Source organism: Phyllopteryx taeniolatus, chromosome 9 (genome assembly GCF_024500385.1).
Source record: "Phyllopteryx taeniolatus isolate TA_2022b chromosome 9, UOR_Ptae_1.2, whole genome shotgun sequence".
NCBI lineage: Eukaryota > Metazoa > Chordata > Actinopteri > Syngnathiformes > Syngnathidae > Phyllopteryx > Phyllopteryx taeniolatus.
In genome coordinates, this window is record NC_084510.1 from 16,879,974 (window position 1) to 16,893,339 (window position 13,366).

Sequence of the window (13,366 nt, forward strand, 5' to 3'; positions counted from 1 at the left end):
GCTGGCCAGAGACTGCAGACATCAAACCAGTACTGTGGTAGTGATGCGATTTGATATAAAAGTATAACAACTCACCTTTACATTTGTTGGTGGTTTTATCCAAGATTGCTTTGGTTGACACAATCTTGCCATGCCTTTACGGACACACAGAAGAAAGAAAAAAAAACATCCTGTCAGTGACTGATGACAAGGAATCAGCTCATTCCACATGCATAGCGCACTTCCTCAGACTGCATACCAACATGAATACAAATGCATCGCTTTTACATCATAGACAACTATGTCCACCTCCACCCTTCCTTCTGGGGGAGGATTTCTGGCTGTTTTTGACAGGTGTTAGCCTCCCAGGACCAAAGAGTATATTTCCCAAGCGTGTCTTTAACACACACACACACCCACCCACACACACACACACACCCACACGCACACACACACACTGCCCCTAGAGACAGGTCTCCTCTTGAGTGTTGTGGCTTTCAGACTGGACTTTCAAGTAACTTGCGTCATTTAACGCCACACAACAAATTACACATAGAAATCAATGTACTCCCCTGGTTTCAATTCAAGTGTGACCAATGAGAGACAGTATAGACATAAGAGTTTAAAACATGACTCATATTTTAACCATGACAATTGTGGGGGCTAATGAGGAGTGTATCCACTTTACAGTATTATAGATTGTCCCTATCTCACCGGTGTATTTATCCAAAACAGGAGGCTGGTCTTTCTCTGTTTGGGCGACATGGTGTCTGGGCGGATTGTAACCTGATGCTTCAAACCTCCAGTTGGCCTTCCTTCCCTCCACACCCCTCCTCCTTTTCTAGGCCTTCCTTTTCTATCACAACACACCACTGGGTCCTACACACCTCCCTTCTCTTGGTGGCTAGATGATTTGGATGTGACCCATGTGTCTCGTGACAGCTCAGTGTGGCATGTTCTTGGACTATGTGTCATGGCTCAGTGTCTTTGGCTTCCTCTAACCATGTGTCCAACTACATTCAAGCCATACAGCATTTGATTACAAACACACTGTAGCATGAAAAAGAGCTATACTATAAAATCCTTTGCAGGCATATATATTTCACCAGTGTTTGGTTATAATTTACCCACTTTCATCTGACAACTCTAAGTGGTGCGTGACTAAGCGCTCACTGATCTCATCATTAGGTACATCTGAGCATTGGCTATGCCAATTTTGCTTTTTACTAAGCTTATATTCAGTTTTTTCTTTTGAAACTATTAAAAACGTCATTTCTTTTTTAGGTTAGAGTGGGCGTTGTTTCATAGCACAGCACCAAACAGATCTTTTTCATTTATATTAATCCAAATCTATTTTAAAAGAAGTTTATTTCTGCTACACTTTACACGTTTTAATGTGCCATAGAATGCTAGCGGTAAATATTTGATCATTGTTCAGCAGAACATTATTACTGTTATTTCCTCTCACAGTGGCCAAAGAAGTTTGAAGGCTTCTACAAGGGGAAATTGATTTATTTGTACAAATGCATTTTTAATGTGAACAAAATTTGTTTTTCCATGAATAAAAAATGATAATTGATTCAAATAATAATTATATATATTACAATACAATATGGAAAAAAATCTACTTGGGGGGAAAGGCGAGCAATGCACTTGGTCATTAATTGAGACACTGTGTCTACTAGAGGCCACTATGAGAGGAAATACTGCATGTCATACCATGGCACTCTATTTAGATACCTAGATATTGGTGCATGTACAGTACTGAAAAAAATATGATAAACTATACATTGCCCATTCTCTTATCCATTTATCCGCACTAGGGTCGCAGGCATGCTGGAGCCTATCCCAGCTGATTCTGGGCAAGAGGCAAGGTACACCCTGATATGGTCGTCAGCCAATCACAGGGCACATATAAACAACCATTCGGACTCACATTCACACCGACGGGCAATTTAGAGTTTTCAATGAACCTACCATGCATGTTTTGGGATGTGAGAGGAAGCCGGAGTACCCAGAGAAAACCCACTCAGGCACGGGGAGAACATGCAAACTCCACACAGGTGAGGCCGGATTTGAACCCGAGTCCTCAGAACTGTGAGGCAGATTTGAGACTAACGAAATATGAACCAGATCTCAGTGTGACAAAGATTACAATGATATGGAATTATTATGAATAACTTTTAGGTGAGGTGCATGAAAAAAAAAAAAAAAAAAACATGATCGTAAACAAAAAGGCACCCCCTGATAAGTGTATTTCTTTGAGGTATGACAAGAAAAACAAAAGCAACGTTTCATGTGTTCATGTTTGCCCTGTCGGGGACACCAAACCAGTTCAAAGGTCCAAAGGCAGTGCTTATGTGACCTTCCACTTAACCGGAGACCCCTCCAAAAGCTCACAACACTGGAGAGGCCACACACACTTGAAAGACAGTCATGACCCACATATAGCTGCTTGACATTCTTTCACAGCAGGCGATGCTACTCTTTTCCCACTCATTCATGTTTCGCCTTATAGAGGAGCACCCTCCCCACCTCGCCCCCCCACCCTTCCAAATCACGTCGGTTCCCTCTCCACGTTTCTGACACCAAACAATGACTTCTCTGTTGGCCGTCTGCTTTTACAATCAAGTTCTGGTGTTTCACATACCAACCACAGATTTTTGGTTCACTTTGATTGCTGTGGCTTTGACAACACGCTGTGCACATGCTGTTAAGATGGGCTCTGAAGATTTGAAACTTTCCTTTGGGATGCAATAGAGCATCAAAATCAGGTATAGGGTGGGTTAAGACTATACTTTTCAAGGCCAGTAATAAAGTGAGGAGAGCTGTCACGAAGATTGAACCCTGGAGGCCATGCATGCAAACATTGACACTTTTCACGCTTGCCTATAATGATGGTAGTTTATGTTCACAAAAAAAAGCTCTACGACATAAAAGCATAGCCTTGAAACTAAACATGTCATGGTGCTTATTATTCACTAGGTGTTTGTGAGGTTGACAATCCAGATGTAACTTTTGAGACGTATGAGTCCTGAGTCCATCATTCCACCTAGACTATCTGTGTGATACACTAAAAACGACAAGTATGTTGCATTATTTTTGTCATTACTAGCATTCTATCATCAAAAGTTAAAATGATGTGGCAACGAAAACTCTGCTCGACCAGCAGCAGTGGTTTATATCCCCCATACGATTACCAGCTCAAAATACGTTCCATCGCTTATCCTGTTCAGGCTCATGAGTGAGCTGTAGTCTGAGTGACACCAGTAGTGGTCGCCAGTCAAATACAGGGCACATGTAGACAAACACCCACTCACACACACACCAAATGGCAATTTACAGTTGTCAATTACCCAAACATGCATGTTTAAGGAATCTGGAGGAGACAAGAGTACCAGCAGAGGGAGAATATGACATTTTAAATACTATCTCGACCAAAGTTTCTTGGTCCAGTTGCGCGCAAAGATCTTTCAGTGCATATTTCATATTTCCTTCTTGGGGAATGGAAAAAAATATACATATCCGTATCGTGTCCATTTGACAACTTTGTTCTACCATCGAGAGCACTGTCCCTCTTTCAATGTCAACTACATGTCCCAATACTTTTGTCCATGTGGTATAGCGAGCTTTTGCTAAAGCTCATGGGATAAATATATGTTGACAGCCGTTTGTCACAATTACAGTCAGTTTGTCAAAGTTGATCGGTTGCAATAAGTAAAGATTTTGGTTTCATCACTGCATCATTCGTCACTGTATGCTGATAAATTCACAACATATGCCAGGTCCTGCAAACTGGATCCAGTTGTCTGTAGACATAATGCTAAATCTGGAGTAAGAGTCATGCAGAGGATGTTCAAATGAGTTGATAACATCTGCTCTGTGTGGAGCATCTGCTCTTCATCTGTTGGACACATGATATTAGATTGTTCAGGCCTTGGATTTATATTCAGAAAAGGACTTTTGCTGGCCAAATAAATAAACGGATTAAATACAATTCAGGTGGGTTTTATTCAAACTTAACAATTGCATAAACTCAGTGGATTGACACCCAAATGTTTGACTCTCTGTATTAAGTAGAGGAAGGAGTAAACTTAAGCCTTATTAAGTGAGGAAGAAAAAAAGGAGACAGAGCGGGGGCCAGAGAAGGGTACAGCCAGTTGCCTCCTGTCCTCATCTAACCTTCCACTTTCTGTACACTTGGAACCGGCTCAGTGGTAAGCAACTGGAACACTAATGCATCGAGAGTGCGATGTATAACACACACTTTGTCATGCGGTGTGATTCATCTTATTGAGCAGCTTCCATTTTACATTATCTAGAGGGCTAGAAGTATTGGGACTCTTGTACTGAAACCAAAAAGGTCCTCCACACACTGTTAGCAAAAAGTTGAAAGTATACACTTGACCAATATGTTTTCAGTTAATGAAGAATTAAGATTTGGGATAAACTTGCCCAGCCAGCTGTAGCTTTATTAACTGACTTGGAATAGTAATAATAAACTACTACCAAGGGACTGCTTTATATACCACCAATCATCTTTGTGTTTTGTGGGATCATTAAAAAAAAAAAAAAAAACTAATGGGTAATGGGCGGCGTAATTGATAAAAACTGGCAGATTAGACAGTTTTGTAGGCCAGACAATATTGTGCATACCACAAAGACCAATGGATATACAATGTCAACAAAAACATAGGTACCATTTAAGTGTTGTGGATTTAATGTCAACCAACATTGAATACAGTATGACTTTCCTAATTCAAACTGTCGAATGTTTAAACTTACGGCTGGCAGAGCTTAACCAGGTCTTGGTCCGTAGTCCCGGGATGAAGACCGCGGATATACAGGTTGGTTTTACTTAGTTGTTCTCCACCTCCTCCGCTGCTGTTACTGCTACTGTTGTTGTTGGGACTCGGTGGAGCCATCTGGTGGCCGGAGGAAACATAGGCCTGCTGTGAGAAAACAGGAATGTGAGATTTGGACAGGCACCTCCATGACATTTACGAGAAAAAATAAATAAATTATTTGATATACCAACGGATCTGGGACAGTCTTTGATCAGTGCTACTTTCAGAATGTTGTTTCCGCAATTCAACACAAATCTTGTTAGCCATGTTTCCACCAAGCCATGCAGTTTGGTTTGCCTCAGTAGCTACAGATTTTGTAAAAGCGGGAGTGTTGTGTTAACATTCAATCTCAAACTGCAGGAGAAAATTGGCTCGAGCTAACAAAGTACTCACAATGCACAAACAGACTAAAGGCTCATTTTCACTTATGCTCTACGTACGCATGAAAGTAGATTGTTCAAAAGTTCTGAGCGTCCTTGCCCTCATACTTTCGCACGTCCATTGCATTGGAGTGAACATTCAGCTATTAATCGGCCAGAAGGCATTGCTCTGAATCTAAGAAGAGTAATATAAATTAACAACAAATGCAAAAAAGGTGTCTGTTTAAATTGTGTTTATTAAGAAGAAGGCAAAATCAGAACAACAGAGCAGACAGCAGTGGTCTCTGATGTTATTCTGCCGTGTGAAAATCCAAAGGGGCGAGTGCGAACCGGGGAATGGTTTCGCTCGTTGTTGTGTGTAGCTCTTTGCACCGTGAAAATAAAGCCAATTATCCAGACGAAACCACTGCAGACTCTGTGTGTCATTATTTTGGCACTTAAGGGACAGGGGGATTAGCTCACAACTCAAAATACCCCTGTTTAGCCCAGAGTTCTTCTGTCCATATCCATGTGCGTATCCTGCGTCAAGCATTAATGAGCTTTAAGGGTCAGCCATTACATGACTGCCCACACTGTGTATTTGTAACGTTACTGCTTCACTTAAATCCAGTAGATGTGTGCCTTTCTAAGTGTTGCAAACTGTCAAAACAGTTGACCAAGATGAGGTTTCCCTTGTCTGTGGACTGTAATGCTAATGCTAAAACTATTGAACAAAGATCACTTGAATCGTCAGTAAATGACAATCACTCCTCGTTCCCACGAATGACAAATAACAAAACAGTTGACTCAAAATTAGGCAGGTTTGAGTTCTGTCTGAGGTATTTAAAAAAAGTTAAGTCTGGCTCCTAGCTTGACCAGCTTACCAAACGCTTCTGCTCCAACCACTACCATTAGGCACTGGAAGGTTGGATGGATTTTGGGATGCTTTCCAATGGAGACAAAAAAAAAAAAAACATACTGTACCGAACTGGAACCATCTATGTTGCATGGTCGAAACGGAATCTTAAAATGTCTGAACAAACAAAAATGAAAACTAATGATTACCGGTATTTCTTTTTTTTTTTTTTAACACATCAAGCACTAATTTTGGCAGGTGCAGTGCTATTGCAAGTTAGAACAAGGGAATGTGCTTTTATGAGGAGATAAAAAAGTAAATCTGGGGGAGACAGATGTGCACTCTCTTCAGTGAAAAATTATATCACACAGCGCCCGTGTCAACACTCACCAATAATGCTTTCTGAGGGGAACGCTGGGCCTCTTGGCTGCCTGCTCCATATAGGGGGAAAGGGGCCTCTTTGGTTCTCTCCCCATGTTGGGTAAATCCTTTTTCAGTTTTGCAACCACAAAAAATATCTTGTGGTGCACAGCAAAACCATAAACTGGAAGGCCAAAGACCAATATTTGGGTAGACCCACAGAGCTCAATTAAATAATGTTGTCGTCCTGCTTGCTTTCTCTCATTTGTGATAAAATCTTCATTAAGCATAACTGTTCAAGTACGCTCTTGTCTCTCTTAAACTTAAAAAGGCTTAGAGGGAACAAAACCACAGAGGCATTAAGGAGAGGGATAGCTGGTGCATACACCAGGGATTCATTGCAGTAATACTTGCACGCAAACAGTTGTAATGATTTGATCAATCCCTCTTGCTGTTCCCAACAACACTTGCCGCCACAAATGACTTAGTGTTGCCGGGTACGAACTATGGCGACCGACTTGTCATGACTCACCAATGTAACAGGATATTACGCAACAACCAGTGAATCATGGATTGTGGCTCTCCGTGGAGAAATCACACTAAAGATTGTGCAACCATTTACATGAATCCATTTTGAGGTGAACAAATTTTCATAATCCCTGTCAAGAAGCTGACAAATAAAGTTCTCTCACTCCAGGAATAGATCTATTGGCACTTTTATGACTGAGGCAATAAATAGCAACACTAGGACTCACCACAACTGGCAAACTGACTTTTATCAAGTTTATTTAGCCAAATAGTTTTAATGACCCACATTTGAGAAATAGGAATAAATGTGGTTACCTCCTGCTCTCGTAGTTGGCTGCAGTGAGGTTACTGTCTCATTTGCGAGAACAATTGGATGGCGGCGACGCGGCAACAAAGGGTTCAATTTAGAGACATGAACGAGTCACTGATTAAATTGACGTTGTTTGGCGAAAGCCCAGCAGGCCGACAGAGTCGCACCAGCTACACAACCAATCACGCTAATTAGAGTATCCAGACTCCCCCTTGACGACCACCCATGGCGACCTTTATTTAGCCAGCTGCATGGCGGAGGATCCAACAACAAAAAAAAGAAAATTTCTCTCAGGATCATACAACACAACAATTAAAAAATATTGGAACACCTCGCCATTATAGTACAGCTACAAGAACTGAAACGGGAAGAAAATGTGTAAATTTTTTACACATAAAATTCCAGTATTGTAACTATAGATCTGCTGATTTTGTATGCTACCAGCAATGGCTAAAAGAATATCTCACATACTTTGAGCACTATATCTGGTATAAAAATATGGTACAATTTTTTTCATAAGAGGAAAAAGGTGGTAAACTAGCCTTAAGGAAAAGATCCTCTAAAGATTTAAATTCCTTTTGAAAAAGATGAAAGATACGTTGTTTTTGTCAGAGACGCTCAAATGACTTTAAAGGCATGGATGTTCATAATTTGGACACCTTTTATTTAAGCCATGCAAACGTTTTTAACCCAGTCCCCTAAAAGAATTGGAATCGAGAATCGTTTGGAACCGGAATCGAAATAAGGAACCGGAATCGCTCAAATTCAAATGATGCCCAACCCCATTTATAATCAATCCCATTGCAGACAAAAGATCCTTGTTCAGTCAGAATAATTGTTAAATCTGTTCACTTCCTCTGCTGCAGATTCCTAACTCACAATATCCAACGCATATTTTTAGGATCCAGCTAAAGATAAAAATTCAAGAACATTTCCATAAATAATTTCCTGTATCCTGTTGGTGTAAATTTCATATTCATCAAACACCAGTAATCCAGGGGATCAAAAGTCGACATCATGATCTTTGTAAAGACAAAATTCTGAATATACTGGACAGCTCATAGATCTCATTAGATCACACAAGTGTACCTAATGAAGTGTGATACAGCTTTTACTGCCGCACTGCCCAGCTTGTTTCAATGTCCAACCTTTTTATTAGTTTCACTTTACCTCCCTGTGGGGTTTCTCCATTTGACCCTGGCTCGAACCTCACAATTTCATGGATTCCTGGCTGTTGGGGAGTTTTCCCGCCTTTATGTGTCATGGCTTCTTTCTCCTGAGGGGAGTGCTTGTCTTCTCCCCAGGAAGGAAAGTGACCAGCTGACTGATGTACATGCTGATGCACGGATTTATAGCCTGTCTGAAAAAGGATCATGGAGTAAAGCTGCAGGAACCCTAACATTGCAAAAATATGAAACTGTGACACAAAGGTTACTGCTTGATCACAGCCTCTAAGACAGATCCACCCTTACAGAACAAAACATGGTTGTGGTATGGGCTCCCCTGTATCTCCCATCGTAGCAAATCTGTATAAGGAGCACACGGAAAGGAGGCCTCTGACTGGGCGTTGTTTCATGATTTTTCACTTTATCCACATTTGGTCGCATCACTTGTTACGCGGCGGGCCTAAAACAATGAGCAGTTAAACCTTCAATGCTCGCTGACCCGAGCTCTCAAGACGTACGCTCAGGTATTGCAGGATATGATGCTGTTGTGACGGCAGTTCAAACTCAACATTTTTGGGTGACTTCTGGTGAAACTCTTCAGTATTCAATATCAGGGGCATCTTTAGATTCCATTGAAAATATATTTTTGCATTTATTTTATTGTTGTTTTTTTGAATGCTGAAAATTATTTTGCATTCAGTAGACTGTAATGATAGCAGAAATTATTAACATTTTATTAGAGCCTGAATGATGCTGACATCTACAAGAACAAGTTTGTTAGTAGTTTCAGACAATCTATTTTCTGTTTGTGAAAGAGGCTTTATAACCTATTATTATCACACACCTGTCTTAATTACCAGTCACATTTCCTGTACGAAGAATAAAATGAATGTGGCAATATGAAATAAAGTTTTAACACTAGCTGAGTGTTCTGCGAAGAATGCATCGCCTATTAAGCTATAAAGTAAAGACAGGAAATCCTGCGTGTCTGCTCCTGATCTTATCACACTACAATTTGTACAAAGCTCTCTGCATTCCAACCAGGTGAGAGGGACACTGAATGCACATCAAGACCGGTTCCTAAATCCTCCTCCTCCCCCTCCTTCTGCTTTTATAGGCGATGGAGTGCGCATATCACTCTTCAATCTGTCTCTCTCTTACGGTATGATGGCACCTTGATGCACAGATGCACAGGCACGTGTTTTCTTTCAAGCCGGTTCGGGTGGCACAAGCTCAGGAGCTTTGAAACGTATACACCCACAAAGATACTGGCCCACAGCCCGGCTGGAGTTCTAACAGAGTGAGAGGCACACCGAGCTTCTGGCATCATCACTGTACTACTTTAGACAACTCTGCTCTCTCCCTGTCTGGCCCCCGCCTCTGCCTGTTCACCTTGGCTGGATCACTCAGCAGGCAGACGCATTTGGGATGGGTCCAAAACATCTGACATGTTAGACCGAGAAATAGATACACACACTTGGGCCAGAGGGGACAAAGGTGACACTTGAGTCATGCCAAAATTTCAAGGTAACCCACCAGGCATTAAAATTTTATGTCAGATATTTCCTATTGTGGCTACTCAATATGCATCCTGCCTTTTAAAGTACACACGCAGAACCAAGGACACAGATATTTAAATTATTCATTTTCAATATGCAGACGATATAGGTGTACTATGCTTAATCCCTCTCCATCCATTTCAGGGTTTTAAGAGCTGTTGGCAGTCAGTCAGTGCGCTGTGCTCCTGGCTTAAAGGCTTGGTTGTACTAAAAAAGGACCAAGTTATGATGTGCCGCACAACATCATTTGCAGCTAATTCAAGCGGGCACAATTGAAGGAGAGCAATCGAAAAGTATTTTTGTCAGTGACCCATCATTGTGCAGCGTCATGCAGGACCAATGTCTAGCAGAAAGCATATACTTAATAAGAGGTGGAACGGGTTGCACAACAGAGTTTGCTCTTAGTGTGACGCATACTGTCTCTCTAACAAATTGCTTTATCACAGTGACTATCTCATAAGGCAGCACAATAGACTACTGGTTAGCAGGTTGGCCCCACAGTTAAGAGGATCTGGGTTTGAATCTCAGCAATGTTTCTCTGGTTACCCTTGAGTCCTCACACACTCCAAAAACATGCATGTTAGATTGAATGAAGACTCGTCCATGGGCTTGAATGTCCGTGTGATTGGTTGGTGATCTACAGTATATGTGCCCTGCAATTGACTGGCACCCAGTCCAGGGTGTACCCCACTCAAAATAAGCTAGGATAAGCTTCAGCTCACCCATGATCATAATGAGCATGAGCGATATTAAAACAAAATGGATGGCTTGATTGTCACCACTTCCCACCTTATGTTGAACCTTTTCCTCCCCGAGAGAAAGGGAGCAGCCTTCAACGGGCTCAAGCAGTGGAGCTAGCTGTTGCTAAATATGGGCATACAGTAATGGACATATTTTGTATCGGGCTCTCCTGAAAACTACTTGTAGACTTTAAAATATTGTGCACACAAATTTCAGCCAATAATGCAAAGTTCTGCCAAGAGGAAAAAAAGAAACAAAACTATTCAGTAATAACTTCATTTTTACATAATGGATAAAAAGTGTATGCGGATGCAAAACAAAAGGCCACTGACTTTATTGGTACAGAACCAATATGTGTGATTGGAGAGTACTGCAGATAATCTCATAGGCACAGCAGGGACAGTTAAACAAGATGAAAAGCCAACAGTTTCCTTTCTTAGTCGAATACTTCTTGACTTAAATTCAAATTGGCATGGAAGCACAATATGTATATTTTATACAGTATAATACAATTTTGAGTTTCACAAACAATTCTTGTGAACAGTGCGCCGTTCTTGGCAAAACATTTGAGCTCATACAAGATTGCCTCACAGTCAACCATGACATAGCTCTACATTATTTAAAATAGCATTCTTATTTAGTTGAAGAACAACAATCCCTGTGAAGATTAGCTAGGGTGGCTTTGCTGAGGTGGTAAAGTGGTCCTCTCCTAACCCAAAATTTGTGGGTTCGATCCTCAGTCCACCCATTACCCTGCAACCAAAATGCTTCAATGATGCTGTGTCATCATAATCAACATTAGGAGATTGAGGTGACAGTGTTAAAGTTCTTTGAGTACCTTGAGGGTAGAAATGTGTTTTACAAAAGACTATTAGCAAAACAGTGGCTGTAACAGTGCTTAAAATAATCACGTAGTTCTTTGACCGCAGGTACCTTATTGGGTTGTCTATCACGCAAAATGTTCTTCTTTCGACATACAGTATAGCACAGTAATCTCTGAATGTTCAGTTGAGAACTGCGACCTGTACAGCGCTAACTAAAAACCCCGACAAACATGCTGGATAACAGGCAAATCCAATGTACAGTCACGTCCCTTTGTCCGAACAGTTACTATTCAACTTAAAGCGTGTGCAACTGATTGACAGTGAAACACTAATTTCTTTTAATTGACTGGTGCTGAGAATAGCGGTGAACAGCTGTTCAGTCTGCCTTTGTGACTCTGACTGACTGAACGTCTCACAGACAAAGAGAGGAAGCATCTCTGCTCTTGAGTGCACAAACCGCCTGCATGCCCTGCTGAAATCTGATCCAGGATGGACCAGTTAGCTGATAGTTACCCGTTACATGAATATACGCTCACCAACACGTTATTGGTTACATCTGAACTATCTGACAAGATTTAATATAAAAATTTAAAATAAACTTGCGTTCAATAATTGATGCATTAATTATGCTTCTAAATAATTTATCTTATAAATGCACATCAATGAATACAACTTCAAAAATTATACTAAGATTTGGGACATACTGTCTCCTGCATCACTATAAAACTACTTATCGCAAAATTATTTGTTCAGCAAACGCTTCACGTTTCCGCATTACATCACCTATATTGAATAGTGGAACAGAACTAGCTTCCCAAACATCTGTAATGTCACAAATCCTGTCCAAGCCTGCCGCTTAAAATTAGCTTTTTTGATGAGCGCTTAGAACATTCACTTTGATCAATAAGCATGAAAACAGCTTTGGAGTGCCATAATGAAAGTTCAAATACATCACCAGCTCAAACTAGAGGGTGGAGGGCCTTTCATTTTTGGTAAATTGATGTTTGAGGTGGAATGAATGGGTTAGGTTAAATGCTAAATATTTAAGAGAGATGACAATACAGGTGCAGCATTCTACAAATATATCAAAGTGCCATTAAAAGTGGACCGAATGTAACTAAAAAAATAAATAAAAATGGTTTGGCTGCTTGTTTATACTACAACTACAGTGTTTCAAAAAAGAGGACTTGCACATATGCAAGTACACTAACTGACATCCTTAACAGCAATAGAGGAAGACTGAGCTACAGTAAGTGTATGTGTCCAAGAAATTAGCTTAATAAGTGTACTTTTCCTGTGACCAGGAGACACATTACACCCAAAGCGCCAATTCTTAACCCAAATATACGCAGATTACAAATGGACATTTGGATCAGACTGGCACGACAACCCATTGGAGCTAATGTGTGTGGGATTGCCCCACGATGCATATAGGTGATTTCAATCGTTTTAGAAGCCACGTGTACAAGGATGGTTTTGACAGTGTTGTTGATCGTACAGTGAAAATGGGAAAATTACCCCTGAAGTTCAAGTAGCCCTGACTTCAGCCCTCGATTATTAGACATAGTCAGGAGCATAGGGACTACAGTCTGAAGCCTAGAGAAGGAAAGCTAACACATGGATAAGTACAGAATATTTTTTGTATTCAAAATAAAACTTGTTGCAATGTTTTTGGTGAATGTATCTGGAATGTTTTGCTTTAAATTGATTTTAGTAATAAAGTAATCATAATAACTGTGATAATTTTGAACACTAGTCTATAAATAATTTTTATACGAATCATTTGTAACCCTTTGTATGATTTATCTTCTCACTGATATTTGAAAGTTTCATTGTG

The 13,366-nt window shown here is 40.6% G+C and overlaps 1 protein-coding gene across 1 annotated transcript in view; it reads right to left on the reverse strand.

The window, feature by feature from the left end:
- LOC133483128 (RNA-binding motif, single-stranded-interacting protein 2-like) overlaps positions 1-13,366 on the reverse strand; it is a 41,665-nt gene that overhangs the window by 15,188 nt on the left and 13,111 nt on the right. Inside the window, exons 2-3 of the mRNA XM_061783803.1 lie at positions 4,765-4,931; positions 76-134 (exon numbers count right to left, since the gene is read on the reverse strand). Coding sequence (XP_061639787.1) covers positions 76-134; positions 4,765-4,931 — 226 coding nt within the window. The remainder of the gene's footprint in view (positions 1-75; positions 135-4,764; positions 4,932-13,366) is intronic.